Genomic DNA, 25,960 nt, shown 5'->3' with positions numbered 1-25,960 from the left:
CTATGACTCTATCTCAGGATTGTGCTCTACCGGTGAACTATGGCCCCTACCCATAGTTCCCCTTGGGGAAAGGGAAGCAAAAGAGCACCATGTATAATACAAGGCCCTCGTCCTCTGTCGAGCCAAGGTTTCAGACCCAGGTTAAGCAAAAAAACTAAAGGGACTGCATTTATGGACGTTATAGCTGATTCACTTATTTATGCCATAAAATAACAAAAACCCAGACATTTAAAGCAACAAGCAAGCCATAAAGTTGCCAGGTCCATTAAAACAGCAAGCCTCGTGCTTTGCCAACAGTATAAAAAGCAATAACATCACAATGGAATAAAAGCACCTAAAATCGATACGGAGCAGCCGTCCGCATCAGAAATCATCAAGTAGTTTCCTATTGATCCAGACAAGAACCAAGAACATTTAGAGCGTTTTTGCCAAGCTGAAAAGGCTCCCATCCAACAAGGCAACATCTAATCCCATTTTAACCAGTGCTAATGCAAAAGTGGCCTGTTACAGTCATTTGCATGCAAGGAGGTAGCTTGCTCATATTCACAACCTCGTACGGGAGCAGAAAATGAATGCAATCGTCCTAATGATGGGAAATAGCTCCAGTTAGGGAAAAATAAAAACCCGCTATCTAAAAGGGTTATTAAACAATCAAGAGACAACTGCTAAAGGCGACATCCAACTGCTTGTACCAGTTAACTCTCTGAAATATCTGTGAATCAGCATTGGAACTGAGCTATGTTTGCTTCTAGGTTACTGACCTGCTTTCTGGCATTTTGCAGTACAGTGGTACCTCGGGTTAAGTACTTAATTCGTTCTGGAGGTCCGTTCTTAACCTGAAACTGTTCTTAACCTGAAGCATCACTTTAGCTAATGGGGCCTCCTGCTGCTGCCGCGCCACCGGAGCACAATTTCTGTTCTCATCCTGAAGCAAAGTTCTTAACCTGAAGCACTATTTCTGGGTTAGTGGACTCTGTAACCTGAAGCGTATGTAACCTGAAGTGTATGTAACCCGAGGTATCACTGTACTTGCTCCCCAGACTGTTGAATGAAAAATCAGCTAAAATTAGTGCGACTGACTGTAAAGGTGCCTCTGATGAATCACCATTTAAAAAAAAAATTATACGTGTTTTCAAATTATATTATATTTTAATTCAGGCAAGTACTAATCTTTTATAAAAGTAGCAGTTATAAAAACTGCAGATTGGAAGCACCACATTTTTTTAAAAAAAGGCGTTCCCTCCTGCGTGACAAAAAACAGGGTATGTGTCCCTTCTAATGTGTTTGTTGACACCTGTATGCATCATCTAAACAAAAACAACAAACATGACTTTTCCCTTTAGAATAGTTTCATTTCATCAGCTTTACAATCCATTTAACATTTCAAAATTTGACTTCCTTCCCCCTCTTTCTGCGGTTTCTTAAATTTGTTTTTTAATATCTTCTGCATATCCAAATTCATTTAACTTGCTCATTTAATTATCTACTGTAAATATATACTTTGATAAAACTGCAGGTTATTACATTAATCGTGCTAATGTTTTGTTTATCTGTAAATATCCAATAATGTTTATCTGTAAATATCCAATAAACAGGGTGGCACTGTAGGTTAAACCACAGAGCCTAGGACTTGCTGATCAGAAGGTCGGTGGTTCGAATCCCCACGATGGGGTGAGCTCCCGTTGCTCGGTCCCTGCTCCTGCCAACCTAGCAGTTCGAAAGCACATCAAAGTGCAAGTAGATAAATAGATACTGCTCCGGAAGGAAGGTAAACGGCATTTCTGTGTGCTGCTCTGGTTCGCCAGAAGCGGCTTAGTCATGCTAGCCACATGACCCGGAAGCTGTATGCCGGCACCCTCGGCCAATAAAGCAAGATGAGTGCTGCAATCTCAGAGTCGGCCACGACTGGACCTAATAGTCAGGGGTCCATTACCTTTACCTATCCAATAAACCATTTCCTTTCTTTTATTAAAAAAAAGTTTGTTATCTTGATTTCTTATTCTTCTGGTAAGTTTTGCCATTTCTGCATATTCCATAAGTTTTTGTGTCCATCCTTTACTGGGACTTCTGCTTCTTTCCATTTTGGGGCAAGTAACATTCTTGCTGCTGTAGTAGCATACATAAGTAAATTTCTATACAATTTAGGTAGTTCTGTCCTTATAATTCCCAAATAGGTAATATATTACACAAGTGTTTTCTATTTTCTAAGGCATGGGTAGGCAAACTAAGGCCCGGGGGCTGGATCTGGCTCAATCGCCTTCTAAATCCAGCCTGCAGACGGTCTGGGAATCAGCATGTTTTTACATGAGTAGAATGTGTGATTTTATTTAAACTGCATCTCTGAGTTATTTGTGGGGCATAGGAATTCGTTCATTATTTTTTTTTCAAAATATAGTCCGGCCCCCTACAAGGTCTGAGGGACAGTGGACCGGCCCACGGCTGAAAAAGTTTGCTGAACCCTGTTCTAAGGTTATCAGTTGCTCCGCATCTCAACCCTTTGCTCCCCCCCCCCCCCGTCCCTTGTTCAGGTGATTGTAGTCCAACAGAATCACAATTTGTCCTTCTGCCACTCCAACAGCCCCCCAAAACCTGTGTGTTATGTACTGAGTTGAATAGGATCCAAAATGCAGCAGTCTGATTGGTCCTAGAACAATGCAGCAGTATGATTGGTCCACAGGAGCCACCCAATCCAGCTCCAGGTGGAAGTGAATCTGCAACCCGATTGGCCTACAGGAGAATCCCAGAATTAGCCAATCACGTGCGACCCATTGTGTAAATAATGTATATAAAGCAGATATTTTGGGGGAAACTTTCATTCCTCACTACTATGAGCTGAATAAAGAACATGAAATCCACACTTGACTGTGGGAAAGGCCTCTCAGGCCTGAGCCCTGGCACCTCTCATTTTGGAAAATGAGCCCTTCTGCATGATGTCATTCCTGTTCCATTCCCACTATGCGCTGAGCCCACACCGCCCGCCTCCCAATAAAGCCACCAGCATCGACTCCTTTTTCCCAGCCTGTCCTGACCCCCTAATATAGCCAGGTGCAGAGTGCTGAGCCATCACGACCGGCGATCAATAATAACCCAACCTCCGGGGCCAAAGGAGCAGGGAGATGAGCAGCGGAGGGGTCCAGCTGTCGCCCGGGCTCCGCCAGAACCTTGCAGGGCTCAGCTTAGCTCCAGGATGCTTTGCATAGCTCCCGTTGGGAGACAGGACCGTGGAAGATAGAAAAGTAGATCCTAGAGGCTTTGGGTCTTCCTTCTGCAAGCGTGACGACACACCAAAGGGCAATGGGAAACAAAACCCACTTTTTCCTCCGCAGCTGTCCACACCCTACAGTTCACGGAGGAGGCTCCCCTCATTCTTGCAGAAAGCAGAGCTCTGAGGAAACCACAGACCACTTCATGGTATCAAACTCCAACTCCCATCATCTCCTGCCAGCGATGGTTGGGAAAGATGGGAGGTTCAGTTTGACAACAGCTGGAGGGCCACAAGTTCTCCATCCTCGCTATAGAGCAGGCATGGCCAAACTTGGCCCTCCAGATGTTTTGGGGCTACAATTCCCATCACCCCTGACCACTGGTCGTGTTAGCTAGAAATGCTGGGAGTTATAGTCCTAAAACATCTGGAGCTCCAAGTTTGGCCGTGCCTGCTATAGAGGTTGGCAAGATCCTCAAACTTGCATATAGTGGTACCTCGGGTTACATATGCTTCAGGTTACAGACGCTTCAGGTTACAGACTCTGCTAACCCAGAAATAGTACCTCGGGTTAAGAACTTTGCTTCAGGATGAGAACAGAAATCGTGCTCCGGCGGTGCAGCAGCATCAGGAGGCCCCATTAGCTAAAGTGGTGCTTCAGGTTAAGAACAGTTTCAGGTTAAGAACAGACCTCCGGAACAAATTAAGTACTTAACCTGAGGCACCACTGTACTCTCTGACATTTCTTCGATGAAAATAGGGACATCCTATTCCTTAATAACATTAATCATAATTTTGCTATTTATACCCCGCCTATCTGACTGGGTTGCTCCAGCCACTCTGGGCAGCTTCCAACATATATAAAAGCATAATAAAACATTAAACATTTTTTTAAAAAAACTTCCCTATGCTGCCTTCAGATTTCTTCTAAAGGCTGCCTAGTTAATTATCTCCTTGGCTCAGCGGTGGCACAACTCTGTACCCTCCAACATTTATCTGATGAAAATAGGGGTCTCCTAAGGGAAAGCGGGTCATTCGGGGATCAAATCAGAAACTGGGACGCCTTCTGTAAATCCCTGGAAAATAGGGACAGTTGGAAGGTCTGAACTTGTCGTAACTCGCTGCTGACTAGAATGCAGCCTCTGTCTCTTGAAGCACTGCTGTATTTCAAAGGGCTCTGGTTTCCACTTGCTTTTCCCAAGCAAGTTAACTTCACACATTACGGGGATGGGAATTATTCTGCTCTGCTTTTACACAGGGCTTACGATCTCCATTGCCTGTCCTGAAAAGCCCCCAGAACTGGAGGAGGGGGTGTGCTGTACTGAACTAAAAATATGGTTAGGAGCCCACAGTGGGGATGTTGTGAAAGGGCTGCAAATTGTTATTTATTTCATTTTATTATAATTGTATTTTTACTCCCCGGGAGAGGCGATTTTTCTGCCGCAGGTGCCAAAATACTTCAGCCGGCCTCGAGTAACGAGTCTATTCCACCTCATGCGGTGAAAATTTCAGGCCCTGGCGGCGGGCGACAAAAATGGCAGGCCTGCAAATCAGCACCAGAAAGGAAACGAGGAGGAAAAGGAAGAAGAGAGGGGAGCTTTCCTGTGCTTAGTGCGTTTAGAAAGCTTGTGGAACTAGGGGGAGAGACGTCTACTAGGAGCCTGCCCCAGTCTGGGCATTTGGAAACTTGCAACTGGTTGCCCAACAACCAGAAAAACAAGCAAAATATTGCCCTGGTCATTTGGAAGAGTAGATGGCTTTGCTTTTCAGTATGGGCCAATTATTCAAAATGGAGGGACCTAAAAATGCAAGCCGCCAGGCTTCCATGGAAGGCTCCCAATTTGAGATCGGCCCAGCTCTCCTTTGGACTGGTGCAAACTCAAAGCAGGCTCTCACCCTGGGATTTTTTTCAGCTGAGACTTGCCAGAACTCAGTTCACAGCTTGTCTTTCATCGAAGAAAGGCTGGTACTTCGCTTCATTTAAATATTTTCAGAGACTTTGAGACTAAAGGTTTCATTTTGTACTTGTTATGGTTTGAAGGAATTCTATAAAGATGGTCTATTGCATATGTACATGGTCATCGTCTTGCCTAGACATTGCTGAAGAACTCAGTTCCGGCACTCCTCAGGTGGGCGCCATTGCCATTATAAGAGAAAAATAGCACTGCTCTCGCATTCACCTCATCTACTTCCACGCCCTCTCTTCTCCAAAGGGAGCAAATAGTTTTATTTTAGGAAAGCAGGGGGCAGAGGGAAGGAAAGCAGGCTAGGAAAAGGCTTCTCACTCAGCAGCAAACCGCATGCTCCTTGTTTGCCACCAGATGTGATCTAGTCCCATAATCCCTGGCAGGATATGAAGGATGGAGCGTGTGATTTGCCACCACGAAGACGCCATACAGAGTCTCCCTTGGCACCCTTCCTCTATTCTTCCCCGAGTTAAGGATCCTTCTTTTGTTTTGGGGTACAGTGATACCTCGGGTTAAGTACTTAATTCGTTCCGGAGGTCTGTTCTTAATCTGAAACTGTTCTTAACCTGAAACTGTTCTTAACCTGAAGCACCACTTTAGCTAATGGGGCCTCCTGCTGCTGCTGTGCTGCCGGAGCCCGATTTCTGTTCTCATCCTGAAGCAAAGTTCTTAACCCGAGGTACTATTTCTGGGTTAGCGGAGTCTGTAACCTGAAGCGTATATAACCCGAGGTACCACTGTATTTGATTTGTTTTCAGCACTTTGATGTGGGTTAAACCCAGCCGAGCACAACTGCTTCAGAGCTTGTTGAGCCTCTTTCGGGAGACATTGATTTAGCACTTTCCCACCTGTAAGGCCTTCCTGAGTGCCTGCCTGACCTTTCCTGGGCTCCGTCTCACATTGCCTTTTCGGGGACCCTGTGTCCTATTAGGGGCAGGGAGAGAAGACTGGGCTCCGTGCTGCTCCGAGGAAGGAGGCAGGGCCAAGAAACGTTTATAATTAGCTGCCTGGTTTTGAGCAGCTCTTGCCCAACCGCTAAGGTAACCCAACCCCCTGGCTGCAGCAGAATCCCCTGGGATCAGCAATTTAGGCCTCTCAGCTTACCCCTTCTTGCTTCTGTTCAGGGTGTTTGCTGTCACTAAGCCAAGACTCCACATACAACACCCTTGTAGGTGAGAGAAACAGGCCCCCTGAAACGCATGTGTCTGGTCGGGGTGGCGTACATCAGCCACAGCGATCAACTCTACAGAAATCTGCACCTAAAACGTACAGCGGTTTTCTCTCTTTGCACACCAAGAAAGCATACCTAATACACCTTCAGATATGCACTGTGATTACCCACCTACCCCACAGAACTATTTGCAGTCTCACAGCAAGCCTGAAAGATGCAGATGACGTTTAAAAATGTTTTTATAGCATGCGTGTCTAATGCATAACCCAAATTGTCCACTGCCCACCTTCAATATTACAGGTTCTAAATTGGACGCCACACCTACAATAAAACAAGCCCCACACTGTGCGTGATCGCAGAGCGCACATCAGGTTGTGCACATCAAACGTGTAGATTCAGAAACTGGAGCTTTTTGTGTTATTTACAAGGATCAGTCCTGGAATATGTGAGTGACAGGAAATCTAGGAGTGCCACTGAACATGTGCAGAGTGATATTCCATGACGACTGAATAGCCACAGCCTGACTCCATATATACTTGCAATTAGAGACGCAACTTTGGGGCTGAAGGATTCCTGCTTTTATTGCTTTAAAAAAAATAAAATTTAACCACATCTCTCAGTCATATTAAGGTTTTGCAATGTAGCTTTTTAATGTTACCTTTAGTCACCGTTTTATACACACATATCCTACGAAAATGCTTAAATTACCAATGGGTAGGGCAGGGCACGTTGCCTCAGGCAGCAAATGTCGGTGTACAGCAGTAGATTGTCAAATATAGTATTATTGTTATCACCATTGGATTGTCTGCCCTACCCACTAACGCATTTTGAACTGTCTATGTCTATGCTCATAAAATACATAGCCTTGAACTCCACATGTATGAACGACAACGGAAATTCCATTTCTACAAAGTACGGCACTACACAATTAACATTCAATTACCAACAGGCCCTAATCTCTCACTCTCACAAGCATGCGCCATAACACAAACGGCATCTAACATGCCGGATGTCACTATATGGATCCAGTTATACATACCGTTTTAGTGTTGCGGTTACTCTATATTGATTATATTTTATTTTGAGATGTTGTCGGCCACCCTGAGAAATACTTCTCTGAAGGACAGGATATAAACCTTAGAATAAATCAACAGACATACGGGGAAATGCAAATTGTACACTGCAAAATATATGACAACCTCATAGAGACTGATCGCAGTCTCAAAACCCGGTGCTTAGGTAGTACTCAATACTCAGGCAGACAAAACAGGACCATCCACACACAAGATGTATCTGTTAACGGGCTCAGGGGAATCCCAAGGTTTGCAGAAGTTAAAAAAAGAAAGGGGGGAGCTCTTAATTGAGGCATGGGGGACATACACTCAAAAACTGTTCAGTGAGGACTGTATGTGCTTGGTGGCCACAGAATGCTGACTAATAGTTTGGGGAAGGATGTCAGGTGGGAGGGGGACAGAAAGGAGTATTCTCAGCAGCAGCATGCTGCACTGCAACATTTTGTTGCAGATCCCACGTGTACTTTCATCCCAGAAAAACTCGGCACCTACGGTGCATGCCTCAAGACTCGCACAATCCACACACCCACTTTAGGTATCAAGCAAAGTAGATAGCACAACAAGACACACACAATATTCCTCCATCTGCAAATATATAAAAATGTCCTGGAATGCACCCTAGTGGCCATTAAGCTGCTTACTGCGCGCGCGCGCGCGCGCACACACACACACACACACTTAAATGTACCTTCCAAAGTGAAGAAAATCCACGGCTAACTATAATTATGGGCTATGTATACACTGTATATCCATGCGCACAGCAGAGATCACAATCCAGTGCACAGCAATCAGGCGCACTGAAGTCCCACTGAAATGAAAGTGGCTTCCGTAGGCCAAAGGCTGCGTACACACCGTACATTTAAAGTGCATGAACCCCCCCCCAAAGAATCCTGGGAATTGTGGTTTAACACCCAACAGCTATAATTCCCAGGACCCTTAACAAACTGCAGTTCCCAGGATTCTCTGGAGGGTGTCATGCGCTCTGAGGGCAAGCCGTGTCCTTTAAATGTATGGCGCGCACATGGCCTAACTCTGTGCTGGATGGTGACTCCAGCCTGCACATGCCTTGACATAACAGCTTTTGTGACAAATATAAACACATTCACGATTGTGACAGTCACCCGCCTACCACACTACAATCAGCATTCCCAAAGTGACAAGTAAATCCATGTGGCACAACAAACATCCCCGGACAATCTTACAAAGCAGCGCAACCATATTTTAACTAACAAGTGGCCTGGAGAACGTCCAGAATATTCAGAGAATCCAAAGACCAGATAAATGATGGGTCTTGTTTATGCTAGCAGTTCTTCCTTTGCTTAAGTGCTTGCCCCGGCCTGTCTTCAAAGGCCGAGGTCCCCAAGTTAGCGCAGACCAGAAAAAGACATCAATAGATATTCCATTTCTTCCTTTATTTCTGCTCCCTAACTGCTCACAAGAGCAAACAATCCATTTATTTTGCGCTATTACATTTTATAGCGCATCTTTCTTCCATCATGGAAACCAAGGCAAATATATGTGTGGGTTTTCGCCTGTCACCCGTCCAGATAGTAACCAGACCCGGCCCTGCTTAGCTTCGGCAAGGAGGTGACATCATGTGCCTTCCCCCAAAGATCTTATTATGTACTCTCCACAAGTCATATCTATCTATCGACAACCACACAGGTGTTAACCTTATCACCTTGCAATAAAATGGACACAGACCCCCCCCAGGAGTCCCTATTTTCCATGGCTGAGAGCATCGTTTTGCAGGATGGAGAGAGACTGGCTCTTAATTAATTAAGTACTTAATTCGTTCCAGAGGTCTGTACTTAACCTGAAACTGTTCTTAACCTGAAGCACCACTTTAGCTAATGGGGCCTCCTGCTACTGCTGCGCCGCCAGAGCCCGATTTCTGTTCTCATCCTGAAGCAAAGTTCTTAACCCGAGGTAATATTTCTGAGTTAGCGGAGTCTGTAACCTGAAGTGTATGTAACCTGAAGCGTATGTAACCTGAGGTACCACTGTAATTCATTCTGACCCCCTGACTCCACTGCCCCACTCACTTTCCCATGATTACTCAACAGAAAGGTATTCGCCACAAAAACTTATGGAATATGCAGCAATGGCGAAACTTACCGGAAGAATAAGAAATCAAGCTAAGCTTTTTATAAAAGAATGGAAATGGTTTGTTGCAGAAAAATTGTAAACAGATAAGAACACTGGCAGGATTATTGTAACAACCTGCAGTTTCATAAGAGTATATATTTAAAGAAGACGAATAAATGAGCAAATTAAGTTAATTTGGATATGCAGAAGATATTAAAAATAAATTTAGGAAACTGCAGAAAAAGGGGGAAGGAAGTCAAGTTTTGAAATGTCAAAGTGAATGTAAAGTTAGTGAAATGTATAAACCTGAAAAGAAGGAAGGAAGGAAGGAAGGAAGGAAGGAAGGAAGGAAGGAAGGAAGGAAGGAAGGAAGGAAGGAAGGTATTCTGCGCATACTAATTATAACGTCATAATAAATGCCCAGGAAACAAAAGTCCTACTGGGCACCTTAAATATAAATATAGTAAATAAAGAGCAAAATAAACTGGGTGTTAAAATCAGCCTGCAGTCCTAAACTAGCGTACTTAAAATTCATCTCCATCAAAATCAATAAGACTTTGTCAGAGAAAATATATTAGACAGGAGCCTGAATGTGAAATACATCATTATTTCTTTAACTTGTAGGGCACGGTTTGGTTGACACCACCAGAAGCACACATTGCCCAGAGGAGGGTTTAGGAGAGCACGACCGGTTCGCCCGCACTGGGCGACAAGCTGAGAGGGAGCTGCAACAATGACAAACAGAAGGCGAGGGGGGGTGCCCCAAATTTTGGCATCACACAGGGCACCACTGAAATTCTAAAGCCCAAAGTCCACCCCTGCTTTGCCTATCCTGTGCCCCTTTGATATATCCCCCATAACGCCTCCGTTCCAGCTTGCATCCCTCCTATTGGCTCCTCTGAATCAGGGCTCGTCAGAATTTTGTTAGTGAGTCTGCTAAAGCTGTCGTTCTGCCAGCTTCAGAGCTTTCTCTCCAGGGTGTCTATAAGTTATAACTCTCGACGGGGTTGGAACTGGATGCATCTTGTGCCTAATGCACATGCATTTAAATGCTCACAGCAGGAACATGGAGATGCCAACAGCACAAAACCTGCCATCTGGCCATTACACAATGCTGGTGAGAGGCCCATGTTAAACTGTTGATAACAGATTAAAAGACAATCATTGTGTTTTTCTTGCATCTCTTTAACCATTATATATATATATATATATATGCACGCACATGCACAAATGTTATGCAGATTGCCAGCATCTTTCGTCCTCTTTTTTTGGCAATGCCTTTATTGCAAGCGGCCACTCTGCCAAGTGCCCTCTGATGAGATCTCTGTAACATTGATGGGCACCTTTCAGTCTTATTTTGTAGTGACAGCAGCAAAAGAACTCAAAGATGGTATTTAAATATACCTTCACTAAGAAACCAGAGGCCTTTCTTCTGGGCATTGTCAACCAGAAGGTGCTAAAGAAGGATAGAACATTTTTCATGTATGCAACAACAGCAGCAAGGATACTACTCGCTAAGAACTGGAAAACTCAAGATCTACCCACACTGGAAGAATGGCAGATGCAACTGATGGACTATATGCAACTGGCGGAGATGACTGGCAGAATCCGAGACCTGGGAGAAGAAAGGATCGAAGAAGATTGGAAGAAATTTAAGATTTATCTACAGAAACATTGCGATTTAGTGGAATACTAAGAAGGATGCTTGGTTATAAATAATTGGCCATCACTAAATTGGATCAGAATTTGATGATAAGAGAGATTAAGAGAAATAAAATTTGTAGGAGAATTATATTATTGTATTTAAATAAGTGGTTATAAAATTGAAAATAAGATGATAATTTGCTTGACAAAAATTTATTAATGATGTAAGTGGGAGCGGGGGATGTGAGGAAGTCTAAAGATGTTATGAAATTTTGTAAAAACAAAGTAACGCTGTTTATTATTTTTGTATTTCTTTTATTAAAAACTCCAATAAATATTTATAAAAAAAAGAACTCAAAGATGGCCGGGGGCTGCCATTTTAATTGCCCCCAATTTTCCCCAATGTCGCAAAGCACCTAATGTAGTGTTACTCCAGGGCATTGTGGGAAATTCCCCAATGAATCCTCTCAATAGAATTAAGGAGTATCCTGATCAGCTGCTCAAAATGGGGTTAGGGCCTACAAGCCTGAAATTAAGAATCTCATGCTCTACCAACTGAGCTATCCCAGCTGGTTCATACGGTAGTAAGACAATGCCAGCCATCAGACCTACATACAGTGGTACTTCGGGTTAAGTACTTAATTATTCGTTCCGGAGGGTTTTCGTAAATGACTAAGCCACTTCTGGCGAACCAGAGCAGCGCATGGAAACGCCGTTTACCTTCCCGCCAAAGCGGTACCTATTTATCTACTTGCACCTTGACGTGCTTTCGAACTGCTAGGTTGGCAGGAGCAGGGACCGAGCAATGGGAGGTCACCCCGTCGCAGGGATTCGAACCGCCGACCTTCTGATCGGCAAGTCCTAGGCTCTGTGGTTTAACCCACAATGCCACCTGTGCCCCGTAACCCAAGGTACCACTGCATATATCTTGCTCTTTCCTTACCCACTCTGCTGCCAAAGTCCATTGCCTCTCCCAGCAATACGTCTATCAGAGGCGATGATGACGGATCAGGAAAAGCCAAGTGGTGAGCTTTTCCAGGACTGTTCCACTTCAGAGTAAAGGGGTGTGCTTGTGTGATGTATGGGAAGAAAATTCCATAAAGCAAGCAAACTAAGCATAGATATAAGGGGTTGGATGCAACACAGTCATACTCATGGTCGACCCATTGAAATCAATGGGCATGAACCAGAGGCTTTTTTACTAGGAGTTTTAGGCACAGAGATACCAAAGGAACAGAAACGATTATTTATGTATGCAATGACAACAGCGCGGATACTGCTGACCCAGAGATGGAAAGAAGATAAAGTCCCGACCAGAGCCAAATGGCTGATGAAGATGATGGACTACGCCGAAAAGGCGAAAATGACCAGGAAAATCAGAAACCAAGGAGAGAGGAACTTTAATAAGGAATGGGGGGGAATTACAATTTGCTTAAGAGAACACTGTAAACAACTAAAAACTTTGGCAGGATTTGAGTAACTCTTCTTATGTACTAAAAACTAAGGGAAAAATTGGACTATTTAAGTCAGAGAATCCTACAGTGGTACCTCAGGTTAAGTACTTAATTCGTTCTGGAGGTCCGTACTTAACCTGAAACTGTTCTTAACCTGAAGCACCACTTTAGCTAATGGGGCCTCCTGCTGCTGCCACGCCGCCAGAGCACGATTTCTGTTCTCATCCTGAAGCAAAGTTCTTAATATTTCTGGGTTAGCAAAGTATGTAACCTGAAGCATATGTAACTGGAGGTACCACTGTAAATGGTGATGATCAGGCATGTCCAACAGGTAGATCGTGATCCACTGGTAGATCAGTGGATGTCTGTGGTAGATCACTGGTAGATCACTGGCTCCCCCCCCAAAGAACCCCAGAAACTTTGGCTCCCCTAAAAATAGCTCTACATCTTTGCCGTGCACCCCTAAAAAACAGGGCTCTCCTCCTCCCTAAAAAAGCTCAATAACTTTGACCTGCACCCCAAAAAAGGGAGTAGATCACTGCCAGTTTTTAACTCTGTGAGTAGATCGCAGTCTCTTGGAAGCTGGCCATCCCACTGCTGCTGATGTTTAACGTTTGAATTTAAATGTGTAGTGTAAAACTCAATAAAAAAGATTATACAAAAAAAGAAGAAATTAATGGGCATGACTAACTTATGCCCCTTGATTTCAATGGATTGGCTCTGATTATGCTTAACATTGGCTAAAACCTGATAAGCTATTCCCCCCGCCCCATAGGTTGGAAAGGTTGTGGAGTACTCCTCCCCTTGTAGCCTGAAGTGGTACGGTCCTGAAAAAGCTTCACCTTTTGGCTCTAAATCACCTCTTAGAATCAAGCTGTTCCGAGGCAGTTGCCAATTTAAGCATCCTGCTTGCCTCTGCCGCATGAAAGATCTGGCCCAACTGCGCAAACAACTCGGCTGGTTGCTTGGGGCAACTGTGTGTGTATTTAAGGGCATCGTTCCAACGAAGCACCAGGCAGTCTGAGAGCTGTGATGCCGCACAGGGTGCTGGTCTGTAATGCTCGGATCTCGCAGCACAACTGCTTCAAGGGGGAAAGTCTCCGCGACATGGAGAGTCGGGGCCTTTTTTGCAGCTCCTAAGCCAGGCTAAGGGAACAGCCTCAGACTGTGGCATCCCGTTGGGTGCTGCTACTTCCCCTAGCATGGACATAGCCAGGGGGGCAGCTGCCCTTCCTAAATAAATTAAATAAAATAAATAATAATACTTAACAAAAAGTAGAAATAATCAGAATATTTGAAATTGAGATGCCCTACCACAAAAAAGGCTCTGCTCATCTCTCTTGCTCAGCCGTACACGACAGCGGTCATTCAGTACCTTGCAGGGAGCGAAGAACTGGCTAAGGTCAACGATGATAAGGGAACGTCTCAATGGGCTACGTTTAAATGCTGAGGTTTTCAGTAAATCCAATAAAACTTGTTCGGATTTTTTTTTTTTTAAGATGTGAAAAGGCTTGTTCTTTGTAATTTTGCAAAACATACCCATTAACAGCATGAAAGCTACTCTCTGGTGTTAATTTTGATGGTTTCGTTTTTATTTAACTTCCTAGTTTTCCAGTGACTGAAGATTTTGACAGATTTTTTTCTGAGAGCTTGGGGTCAAAAGAAAGTAATTTAAACAACTGTGGTCGAGACATTTCATTCTGATTCGGCTAGACAGAGCCAGACAGAGGATGACGACAGGTGGGTGTCCTGCCCCCCCCCCAACTTAAATCCTGGCTACACTCATGTCCCCTGCATTGGATCCCTGATTGTTTATATCCGTTGCACTATAACAGCACTGCATTGCAGAATCATAGAGTTGAAAGGGACCTGCTCCATGCAGCTTACAGAATCTTTGACAAATGGCCTTCTACCTTTCAAGGTCGTCGGTTCCACTGTCAAACAGCTCCTTGAAACATCCCAGTGCAGATGATAGCTGTTACCCTTGCAACAGCCCTGCAGGGCAAGCCGGTAGTACTATCCACATCATGGGTAGGCAGACTAAGGCCCGGGGGCCGGATCTGGCCCAATCGCCTTCTAAATCCGTCCCGCAGACAGTCCGGGAATCAGTGTGTTTTTACAAGAGTAGAAGGTGTCCTTTTATTTAAAATGCATCTCTGAGTTATTTGTAGGACATAGGAATTTGTTCATTCCCCACCAAAAAATATAGTCCAGACCCCCACAAGGCCTGAGGGACAGTGGACCGGCCCCCTGCTGAAAAAGTTTGCTGACCCCTGATCCACACACTGCGGGTTGGAGGGCTAACCTACAGGACACAGAAGTATTTCAGCTGTAGCTCCCCCAGCATACTTTACTCCATGGACCAGACTCCCAACTCCAGTGTCATCACTGTCAAAAGGGCCCAACCAATCAGCGCTCCGAACAGCTGGTTCATCCTGGAAATAAGTTTGGTTCTCTTGGGATTTGGAAGGTTGTATGTCTGTCCAAAGAGTGGTGAGTGCGGATCCTCGACTGGCTCTCCACTCTGCCTCTCATGGGTCTTTAATGGAGGTGAGATTCGAACTGGGAACTTGGTTTCCTGATAGGGTGCATTTCCCAAAAAGGGCTTTATAGTGCTATTAAAAAGCAGAGACATCACCTTGCCGACAAAGCTCCGTATAGCTAAAGCTATGGTTTTCCCAGTAGTGATGTATAGAAGTGAGAGCTGGACCAGAAAGGCGGCTGATCGCCGAAGAATTGATGCTTTTGAATTATGGTGCTGGAGGAGACACTTGAGTCCCATGGACTGCAAGCAGATCCATTCTTAAGGAAATCAGCCCTGAGTGCTCACTGGAAGGACAGATCGTGAAGCTGAGGCTCCAGTACTTTGGCCACCTCATGAGAAGAGAAGACTCCCTGGAAAAGACCCTGATGTTGGGAAAGATGGAGGGCACAAGGAGAAGGGGATGACAGAGGACAAGATGGTTGGACAATGTTCTCGAAGCTACCAGCATGAGTTTGACCAAACTGCAGGAGGCAGTGGAAGACAGGAGTGCCTGGCATGCTCTGGTCCAAGGGGTGACAAACAGTCAGACACGACTAAACGACTAAACAACAACAAAAATTTATGTGTATAGATGCACATTCATAAATAATAGCTGTCCTTTAAATAGAAATATCTCTGACCCATCTGATGCCTGGGTGCTAACTGCTGATGGGCAACTTTGAGGCTCCCATCAACATTCACAATAAACAATTGAACACAATAAACATTCCACCATTGAACATGTATGCATAAACAAAAAGGAAAATAAAAATTATGTCACTTATATACTTATTTTGTTGTCACTTTGTTTGCACTCGACTTCCTTCCACCTCCGTACTTGGGTCCATAGAATTCTATGTTATATGCCTTTCCAACAGTATCTAATATTCCATTTACCATCTTAACCACTGTTTCTTCTAGTTATCTTTACAAGGGTCATTCTAGCCCAGCCAAAAATTGTTAAATCGCCGCAGTAATCTTCCAGATTTTTTTTAAAATTTACTCCAATTGTTGTTAAATTTTTGGTACTCTTGGGTCTCTTAACTGCCCTGTCAACTTATCCAAGCTCACACTTTCAACCAGCCATGCCAGCTCCCAAGGATTCATTTCTGTTTTAGCCAACCAGCCAACACTTTTTGCTTTCTGGATATTGTTCTCTCTTTTTTTTAGCCAAAATTAGTTCATCAGCAAATGTTTCTTTAATACATTTAACTCCTGCCCTTGTCTAGCAAATACACACACAGAAGCCCTTCTTCAAAAAATAATCTTCAAAAAACTGACCACCTCTCCCCTCCCCTGACCCCTGAAAGATGACGCCTTCTTCCTGGTCTCGTGCTCCCCAAGTACTGTAGAACTACACCACTTTTCTGCTTACCCCTTTATGCTGGGCTGATTGCACCTGCTAGGTGATACTGATGTGCGATGCGTCTTGGCACAGAGGCATGGAAAGGCTGGCTCCATCCCATTATCCACCCCTCCCAGGCACAGACGCAATGGCTGTTGGTCCTGGGGCGACATTCCCTCACCCTCATCCATGCCACCTTCTCTCCAAACCACTCCCACTGGCATCTTGCACCCTCTAGCAGAAGGCAATTCTGCCGCACCTATTGCATAAGCACGAGGCGAGAATCACGTGTGATGTCCTGTGTGGCGGGAGGTTGCAAGAAAGGTCATCGGATCCAACCCTCTGTTCCAGTGATCAGCCCGCAGTGGGTCAGGAGCAGAGAGCAGGAGCAACAGTATACAACCATGAGGGTCTGCAGAACAGAGAGCTTAAGTAAGTGAGCCAGGTTACGTGCTCCGAAGCGACCTCTAGGGTCAAACCAAGGTATTGCACTTCCCCCAAGCAAAATTGGAAACGTACATTTCAGGATCCCTTGCACAGTGTCTCAGAGGAGAGTGGGGGGGGGGGGACAATTTAGGTTCTCCTAGGTCTGTGACAACTCCCACTTGTAAGTGGATGGGGTTATTTTAGCTGCATCAGGACACAAATTTGGAGAATGAGCCCAATATTAGCATATAGGTTCTGGGGTCATTACAATCAGTAAAATGGATTACGTTTTCTCCTCCGCTTGTAAAGATGCGTTGTAAGAATAACAAACGTCTATCCTTCCCCCGCTCTTTTAATAATAAATAATTATTATTATATTATTATTTATATGCCACACATCTGACTGGGTTGCCCCCGTCACTCAGGGCGGCTTCCAGCAAAATATAAAAACATAACGAGTTGGATCCCACCTTCAAAGTGTAATCAAATAATCAGCTAGTTTAACCAATTAGAAAAACATTCTATCGACTAAAAGGTTAATGCCAAAAGGTGTACCAATTAATGGGGTGGGGTTTAGTTGTTGTTTTAAGTCACTTTTAATACAATTATGGCAGATGGGCAATTTTAAAAAGGATTTGCTTTTTTGCTTCAGAACGATAGTTTTCACTCAAACGCAGAATTATGCATTTCTAACTGATTGATTAATCAGCTACTGGAATGAACTAAAAGTCATGCAACCGAGGCTTCAGTCTCCCCAGGGAGTAAGTCCCATGAAACTCAATAGACTTTACTTTGCAGTGAACACGCCAAGATTGCACTGTAAGACTTTTTTGCAAGCCGCTTTGAGGTTTCTACAATCAAGCGCAGTATATAAATTTCGTGAGGTAAAAAACATAAATCAATACGACTGCAACCCCTGTACACACTTCTCCGGGACTAGCTGAGCTGAGCGGAAAATTGCGGTGCGAACCCCCTCTTAACTACTAGTTCGCTTTTGGTTTTCCTGAAGGAAAAATTCTGGTACTTGGAGATTTAGAGAGGAGTTAAAGAGATAAAAGGTTTTAAATTTACAGAACAAAATTGGTAAAACAAAGGATGTGTCAGGAGACAGAATTCTTCCTAGAAACACTTAACTTATATTTATATATTAAATTCAGTGGATTTTACAGACTTCTAAACAAGATGGTGAATGTACAGCTTCTTTTCAGTTCTTTCACTTCAGTTCCTTAAACTTATTTGTATAGGGGCTACAGCTTAATAATACTTTGGTTCTTATACAAGGTGGTACTTTCTGTCAATTTCCCAGCCTTCTATAAAACGCACTCCCAAGGCTCCTCTAGCAGTATTAAAGACCCAAGGGATCACCAAACCCTCTCCTGACAGTTTGGGGGTTGCACGGCCAGGTTTCTTGTAACTGGGCGGCATCGCTAGTAAATGCAACACAGCTAGTCAATTTAACCCACAACAAATGCTTTCCCCTAACTTGAGAAAGGTTCAAACGCTGCAAAGGAAAGACTCTCAGAACCTGCTGCCCCATCCTGGGATCGTGGGTTTGGCTTGGCTTGCCCGCAGGAGTGCTGCTGGTTACTATTACGAGAAGGGACTTCGCTTTGCACATTTTGACCGCTAGATTAAAAATTTCCTGCAGTCAGACTTTTCTAGTGATCAGGATGCCGGTGGGTGACTGACATCCAAGCGCCTTTATATACAGATACGAGAGGTGATTTATTAGCTGTGAACGAAGGATCGGAGTATATATCGAGGCAAATAAGTATCAGCTGTCATAAATGATGTAGCCATCTGTTGACGGGGGAGGGGTGCAGAAAGGAGGCGAGATGGTTGCCCCTCATCTCATTATTTGTATATGTGTCAATATATGTGTGTGGACAATATTGAAATTTAATTTCCATCATAATTTCATTATTATTATTATTATTATTATTATTATTATTATTATTATTATTATCATTATTATTATCAACATCATCATCACTATTATTATTAGCAATGGCCACACTAATATCAAAATACATCCATTTTACAAAATAACACTGAAATTAAAGAGGGGAGGCAGCACCGGAATAGAATTTATTCAGCCTGAAATGTTCCAGTCAAAATATTTGCAAGCGGCACCGAAAAACAAAAGTGGAAAAAGCAGACCTCTCCACATGCTCTGTTCTTAAGAATTCACCTTGCTTTAAAGTTTAATTGAAATTTCTTGGGATCCATAAAGTATAATAAACACAAAGAAGCATAACCACATCTACAAAAGAGAAGCTCAGAGGGGAATGATTTGAACCGGATTCCTAATCTGACAATCTAACCACTACTCCACACTGTTTCTCTTGATAAGTCTTTTTATAGGGAGGCGAGATTCTTAGCTAGGGGAACAAAAACTGATACGAGGTCTCTTCCCTCCCTTTCTCTCATATTTTAAGGCATATTCCTAATTGCAAACAATTTGCTCTTGCTTGTTTCAGCCTCTTAGAATGCAATGATGGGGGGGGGGTGCCTTGTCTTGAATTTGAGGCGGCAATAGAGCATCCATATTTTGGGGGCGTTTTAGAGCCATGCTTGGCACTCTGCCACACCTCTTTGCAGCCCGTCTCTAGTTGCCCCTTCCATGCGGGATGTGAGTGTGTGTGTGTGTGTTTGCAAAAGACCCAACTTTGGTGGGCCTGATGTGCCGTTTCCAAATATTTCCTGGAGCAGCTCGGGAAGGAACACAACGAGGCAACGAGCGCAGTTCTCTGCTTAGCATTTGTCCAAGATCTGAACACACCAGGCCCGCACGATCTAAGAGTGGCTTTATTCCGACCACAGATTCTTCGATTTCCATTCTTCGTTAGCAAGGACCACACAAGGCAGCTCAGAAGCCTCACACGGAAGCATGCACAAAAGGCAGATTCTTACATGCACAGGAGAACCCAAAGACAAGGTGATGAGGGACCCAGGGACCAAAACCACCCTATTGTTTCTCAAAGCACTGTGAGATTGTGGGAAACATCCAACCATCACCACCCTCAATGGGTGCCGTCGGGACAGGACTATAGGGCAAGGGGTCCTGGGCCCCACTCAGCAGAAATATCGCGAGGGTCCCCAAAACACCAGCAGGGCTGACTCTACACACTGCAAATTACATAATCAAATACACCATAGCTGTCAACCTTTTTTTGCGGGAAATTCCCTTATTCCAGTGCCGTTTCCCGCTGCTTCCCGCTGCTATCCCAGATTGTTAGATATCCCGTAGACTGTCCCCGGGACAGGTGAGGCTGCTGATCCCTTATTTTCGAGGCTGCTGATCCCTTATTTTCAAATCTGAAAGTTGACAGCTATGAATACACTTTCTATAGAAGCCCCCTTCCCACTGTACGGTTATTAAATCTGGAGTCTAAAATTACCAAATTGCACCACGGACCACCCTAATAGGCCCAACATCCACTTTTCTCTCTCTCCCTCCCTCCCTTATATTTTATTTAAAAAGGGTTCTTCAGCATCTCTGCCTAGGTGACCTTTATGACACACCTAAGGACCCTTACCAGGCTTGGCGGGTTCAGGCATGGCTGTAATCTCTGGGCTGATACGCTGTGCCTGTCTGAGTTTGGGATCTCCCTGGAGAATGCACTTGGCTGGGTCGCTTTAAAGACCCAGCAAACGGGACACTGAGAAGGCGTCACCTGACCCCCAGGGACCATTGCCAAATTCCAGAGCTGTGGCATAAACGTCTTCAAATCCCGGGCTTGGCCTTACTAGAAAAAGAACCCAGCTGGTGGGATGGGAGGGAGAGGGAAAGGCGGCCAGGAGCCAAGTCAGACTCAGATTTGTTCAAGGGAACAGAACCTCCATGAAAAGGGGCATAAATATTCCCCAAAACATTACTCCTTTAAGACACAAAACAAAGGAAGCCATAATGGCCACAAGAAAATCCTTTAAAAATAATATTTAAAAAAATGATTTTTTCCTAATACTGTAAAAGGAAGAAAGAAATTCCTTTTAAAACCCACTGTTTACATACCCACCAACATTTCTACAATGAAAATAGGGTCTTCTATTATTATTATTATTATTATTGACACAAAACAAAGGAAACCATATTGGCCACAAGAAAATTCTTTAAAAATAATAATCATAATTTTTTTTTCCTTATAAAAGAAAGAAATTCCTTAAAAATCCACATATCCATCAACATTTCTCCAATGAAAATAGGGACTTCCATTGTTGTTGTTGTTGTTGTTATATCTATATCTGACCAGGTTGCTCCAGCCACTCTGGGCAGCTTCCAACATATACAAAAACATAACATATTAAACATTTAAAAAAACTTCCCTAAACAGGGCTGCCTTCAGGTGTCTTCTAAAGGTTGTATAGGTTAGTTATCTCCTTGGCTCGGTGGGGGGGTTGCAAAACTCCATATCGGCCAACACTTCTCTAATGAAAAGAGAGATTTTCCAGGATAAAATCAGAAACCAGGACGGCTTCTGCAAATCTGGCACCGCCCCTGGAAAATACACTTGGAGTGTCTGTGTTTATCATAAAAGAGCGAGCAAGCTTTCCTGAGTTCTCCAGAATTCTCCATCATCAGCCATTACCCTGATAAAGAACTCTGGATAATTCAAAAGCTTGCTCTCTATTTTGCAACGTTTTGGTTTGACCTAAAAAGAAAAGGTATTGCCCATCTGCGGACATTGGAGCCCCTTAAGGCAGTGCTTAATAAACTAAAGTTGTACATTTAATTTTGATTATTTGTTTCCCCGCCATCCCACAGTTCAGAGAACCTAAAGGTGGCTTAGGTAAAGGTAAAGGGACCCCTGACCGTTAGGTCCAGTCGTGACCGACTCTGGGGTTGCGGCGCTCATCCTGCTTTATTGGCTGAGGGAGCCGGCGTACAGCTTCCGGGTTACGTGGCCAGCATGACTAAGCTGCTTCTGGTGAACCAGAGCAGCGCACGGAAACACCATTTACCTTCCCGCCGGAGCGGTACCTATTTATCTACTTGCACTTTGACGTGCTTTCGAACTGCTAGGTTGGCAGGAGCAGGGACTGAGCAACGGGAGCTCACCCCGTAGCGGGGATTCGAACCACCAACCTTCTGATCAGCAAGTCCTAGGCTCTGTGGTTTAACCCACAGCGCCACCCACGTTACAGACTTCCAAAGCAGTCTAAAATGCCAGTAGCAAAACAAATCGACACAGCCTTAAAACAGCAAATAAATTGGTGGAGAGCAGCTAGGAGCAAATCAATATGAATGGCCATTAAACTCTGAGCCAAATTAACAGGGCAGCATTTGAAAGATAATAATGATAACGGGCAAGTGCAGTTATTAGGGCAAGAGTTTACTCTCTAGGGGTGTCACCACAGAGAAGGCCTTACCTTCAGCAGCCAAATATCTGATCTCTAGGCAAGTAGGACATATAACCTCCATGGAAGATCTTCCTTCCGGTGCAAAGGTCCTAGACGTCAGTCACAGGCAGTCTTGCCAATAGACAAGTGTTAGGTTGTGGCTGGCCCAGGGTGAGAACTTCAGTACATAACAACAAGAGTGATGGCAAATGGAGTTCTCGGTCCCCATGGCCTGAAAAACTATCACCTTCCTTTCTTCTTCAAATAGCATTTGATGGTGCATTGTTGTTGTTTAGTCGTTTAGTCGTGTCCGACTCTTCGTGACCCCATGGACCAGAGCACGCCAGGCACTTCTGTCCTCCACTGCCTCCCGCAGTTTGATCAAACTCATGCTGGTAGCTTCGAGAACACTGTCCAGCCATCTCGTCCTCTGTCATCCCCTTCTCCTTGTGCCCTCCATCTTTCCCAACATCAGGGTCTTTTCCAGGGAGTCTTCTCTTCTCATGAGGCGGCCAAAGTATTGGAGCCTCAGCTTCACGATCTGTCCTTCCAGTGAGCACTCAGGGCTGATTTCCTTAAGAATGGATAGGTTTGATCTGCTTGCAGTCCATGGGACTCTCAAGAGTCTCCTCCAGCACCATTAGCCCTGGTAAAGAAAAGGTCACTCGCATCCACGCCAGACATTTAAAGCACTCTTATACCACTTTAACAGTCATGGCTCCCCCACCCTCACAGAGCTACAAACTCCATTTCCCAGGAATCTTTGGGGGAAGCCATGACAGTGATCTGTTTTTCTAAGACAGCCTTCCTGTTCCTGTACTGCAAGCTTAGCAATTTCCATTAAAACAATGCATTTGTGTGTGTTTTATGCGTTTTCAGGCACACTTCTGCCTATTAAACACATTTTTTTTGAAACACTGGTTGCAGACCCTCTAAGTGTCCCTATTTTCCAGGGACAGCCCCGGATTTACGGAAGCCATCGCAGCATCATGGACTACTGCCATGAAGTCTTGCAATGATAATAACAATAATAATTTATATGCCACCAGCCACTCTGGGTGGCTTGCAACAATTTATTTTAAAAAACCACAGCAAAACATCGAACATTAAAAACCTCCCTAAACAGGACTGCCTTCAGATGTCTTCTAAAAGTCAGATAGTTGCTTATTTCCTTGACATCTTTTTTTTTGAGGGGGGGGGCTTCCCAAAATCATACTTTATTTAGAGTTCAACGATAACAAAAAAAACACCACAATAACTACTACATCAATTCATTACAACTGAACAACTTTAACAATAAACAAACAATAACTGAAAAATTACAAAACATCACTTTTAACTGACTCGTTTTCATATTTAACTTTTATTTCTTTATCTCTTTCTTAGCAGGTCCAAAAGGAAAAGACCAAAGAAAGAGGTACAAAAAAACGGAAAAAATAAGAGAGAGAAAAATAGAAACAATTAACAAATTTGGAAGATTGGCAGGATTCAAAATAAAGTTTATTTCCTTGACATCTGATGGGAGGGCGTTCCACAGGGTGGGCGCCACTACTAAAAAGGCCCTGTGCCTGATTCCCTGTAATTTCACTTCTCGCAGTGAGGGAACCACCAAAAAGGCCCTCAGAGCTGGACCTCAGTATCTGGGCTGAATGATGGGATGGAGATGCTCCTTCAGGTATGCACGGCCAAAGCCCTGTATAATGGCCCTAGTACTCATCCCCTTCTCTGCGTGAGGTCCCACAAATGCCACAGCCAGTTGAGAAAAGACAGTTTGGGGCAAGACAGGTCCACAGAGTGACTCAGTAGAAGGCAGCTTCGTTCACAGCCCAGCTCATCTCCTTCACCTGCATGAACAGCGACGCCAGGTAAGCCTTACAAATGTGACAGGCAAGGCCAAGAATGTAACACCATTACAGAGAAGGGCCAGTCTGTTTCAAGAGAGGCCAGGAATAGCCGACATTCTCGCTCTCACTGCCAAATTATGGGACAAGGATTTGAAACTTCCTCTTGGAGAAGATAAACGTATTGAAGGGTTGGTGGTGGAAGAAGGGAAGGAGTGGGACAGAACAAACAGCCACATTTGCTCACTCCCATTCCCTGCCAGGTTCCTGTCAGACCGCCATTGAAAGAAGGGATTCTGGTTGTGGAAATATCCTTCTTGGTACACACAGTTTTTTGGAATCCAGACTTCTGCGAGGGATTGTCTCAGGTTAGGATTTAGTGCCCCCGTGTGGCCACAGGAGAGCATCTTGTTGGGAAGCCATGAGTAAGGACATTCAAAACCAAAGGCCAGTTTCTTGTACGTATAGCAGAAGAATCAAGTGGTAAGAAGTTTCCTAGGTTCCTGATGTATATGCTACAGCTGTACCAGGCATGCTCCCTGCTTTCTAGCAGCTATTCCTGATTTACAACTGACTTTACCCACTTTCAGGGATGCAGGTGGCGCTGTGGGTTAAACCACAGAGCCTAGGACATGCCGATCAGAAGGTCGGCGGTTCGAATCCCCGTGACGGGGTGAGCTCCTGTTGCTCATCCCCTGCTCCTGCCAACCTAGCAGTTCGAAAGCACGTCAAAGTGCAAGTAGATAAATAGGTACCACTCCGGCGGGAAGGTAAACGGCGTTTCCGTGCGCTGCTCTGGTTCGCCAGAAGCGGCTTAGTCATGCTGTCCACATGACCCGGAAGCTGTACGCCGGCTCCCTCGGCCAGTAAAGCGAGATGAGTGCCGCAACCCGAGTCAGCCACGACTGGACCTAATGGTCAGGGGTCCCTTTACCATTACCTTTACCCACTTTACAGAATACAATAATCCTCTTTTGGAGGGGTTTGCCGATTCAAGTCTGCTTTGAACCAGAAGCGCAAAGCTAGAACCTAGAGAACAGGCCAACTCGCCTGGTCTCTGTTTTCTGCCACAATGGTAACATGAATTGTATTCCTGTTTAACCGATGCCCATTGTGTCTGTGTCTGCATCTATGCAAACTGGTCTTCTCTTCTCTCTTTTGGGGGTGATGCCTTCATTTTATAAACCACTGCTCCTATTTTGACTTTTTGGAAAGACTGCCAAAGTCTTCCTTCCTCTACACGCCAGAAAAAACTCTGCCTCGTCACTGCATATGAACTATATATTTAAAGCACATTGTTGTTGTTGTTGTTTAGTCCTTTAGTTGTGTCCGACTCTTCGTGACCCCATGGACCAGAGCTCACCAGGCACTCCTGTCTTCCACTGGCTTCACTCAACTGTAGTTTGCCCCTCACAAAGCTATAATTTCCAGTACCCTTAACATTCTAAAGTTCCAAGAATTATCATTTTTTGGTGGGGGTGGGTGGGGAATGTGTGTATGGTGTGTATGCAGTGTAAGAGTAGTTCAGCTTTTTCAATCATTGCCCTTTTGCAATGCCTCCAGGGAGCTGTGTGACCCGAGTGAGTGCAGTCACACACACCCCAACATGCACACATTCTATGTTTCCCCTCCCAGCTCATCCTCAGCTGATTTGTACAAATCCGTAGCATTGGGGGAGAGAATTATTTCCCCACTGCAGTGCTAGCCTGGTCCAAGAGGGTCTTCTCCATTCAGCCCAGCATCACAGAGAGAAGGGGAAAGTGCCATCTCTGCTTTTCAGATCAATCTGAAATTTCCTCCTCGCTACGGCAATGGGTTGGGAGGGAGACAGTAACTTCTCTGCCCAACCCGCTGTGTAGATGCTAAGTCTCAGGATATCTCCCAA

General features: G+C 44.5%; 1 protein-coding gene across 2 annotated transcripts in view; it reads right to left on the bottom strand.

Annotated features, from left to right (window-relative positions):
- Nucleotides 1-22,331, bottom strand: part of MYBPC2 (myosin binding protein C2) — a 67,128-nt gene extending 44,797 nt beyond the window's left edge. Inside the window, exon 1 of one of the 2 annotated variants that reach the window (XM_081883834.1) lies at nucleotides 22,265-22,331. In XM_081883834.1, coding sequence (XP_081739960.1) covers nucleotides 22,265-22,316 — 52 coding nt within the window. In that variant the 5' untranslated portion in view covers nucleotides 22,317-22,331. Of the gene's footprint in view, nucleotides 1-20,433; nucleotides 20,563-22,264 lie in introns of those variants that run through there. The other variant, XM_081883835.1, reaches the window with a different exon arrangement.
- Between the last annotated feature and the right edge of the window lie 3,629 nt (nucleotides 22,332-25,960).

Source organism: Podarcis melisellensis (genome assembly GCF_964234715.1).
Source record: "Podarcis melisellensis genome assembly, chromosome: 13".
In the NCBI taxonomy this organism is placed as follows: domain Eukaryota; kingdom Metazoa; phylum Chordata; class Lepidosauria; order Squamata; family Lacertidae; genus Podarcis; species Podarcis melisellensis.
The sequence above is the reverse complement of the archived record's forward strand: the minus strand, read 5'-3'. Positions and strand labels throughout refer to the sequence as shown.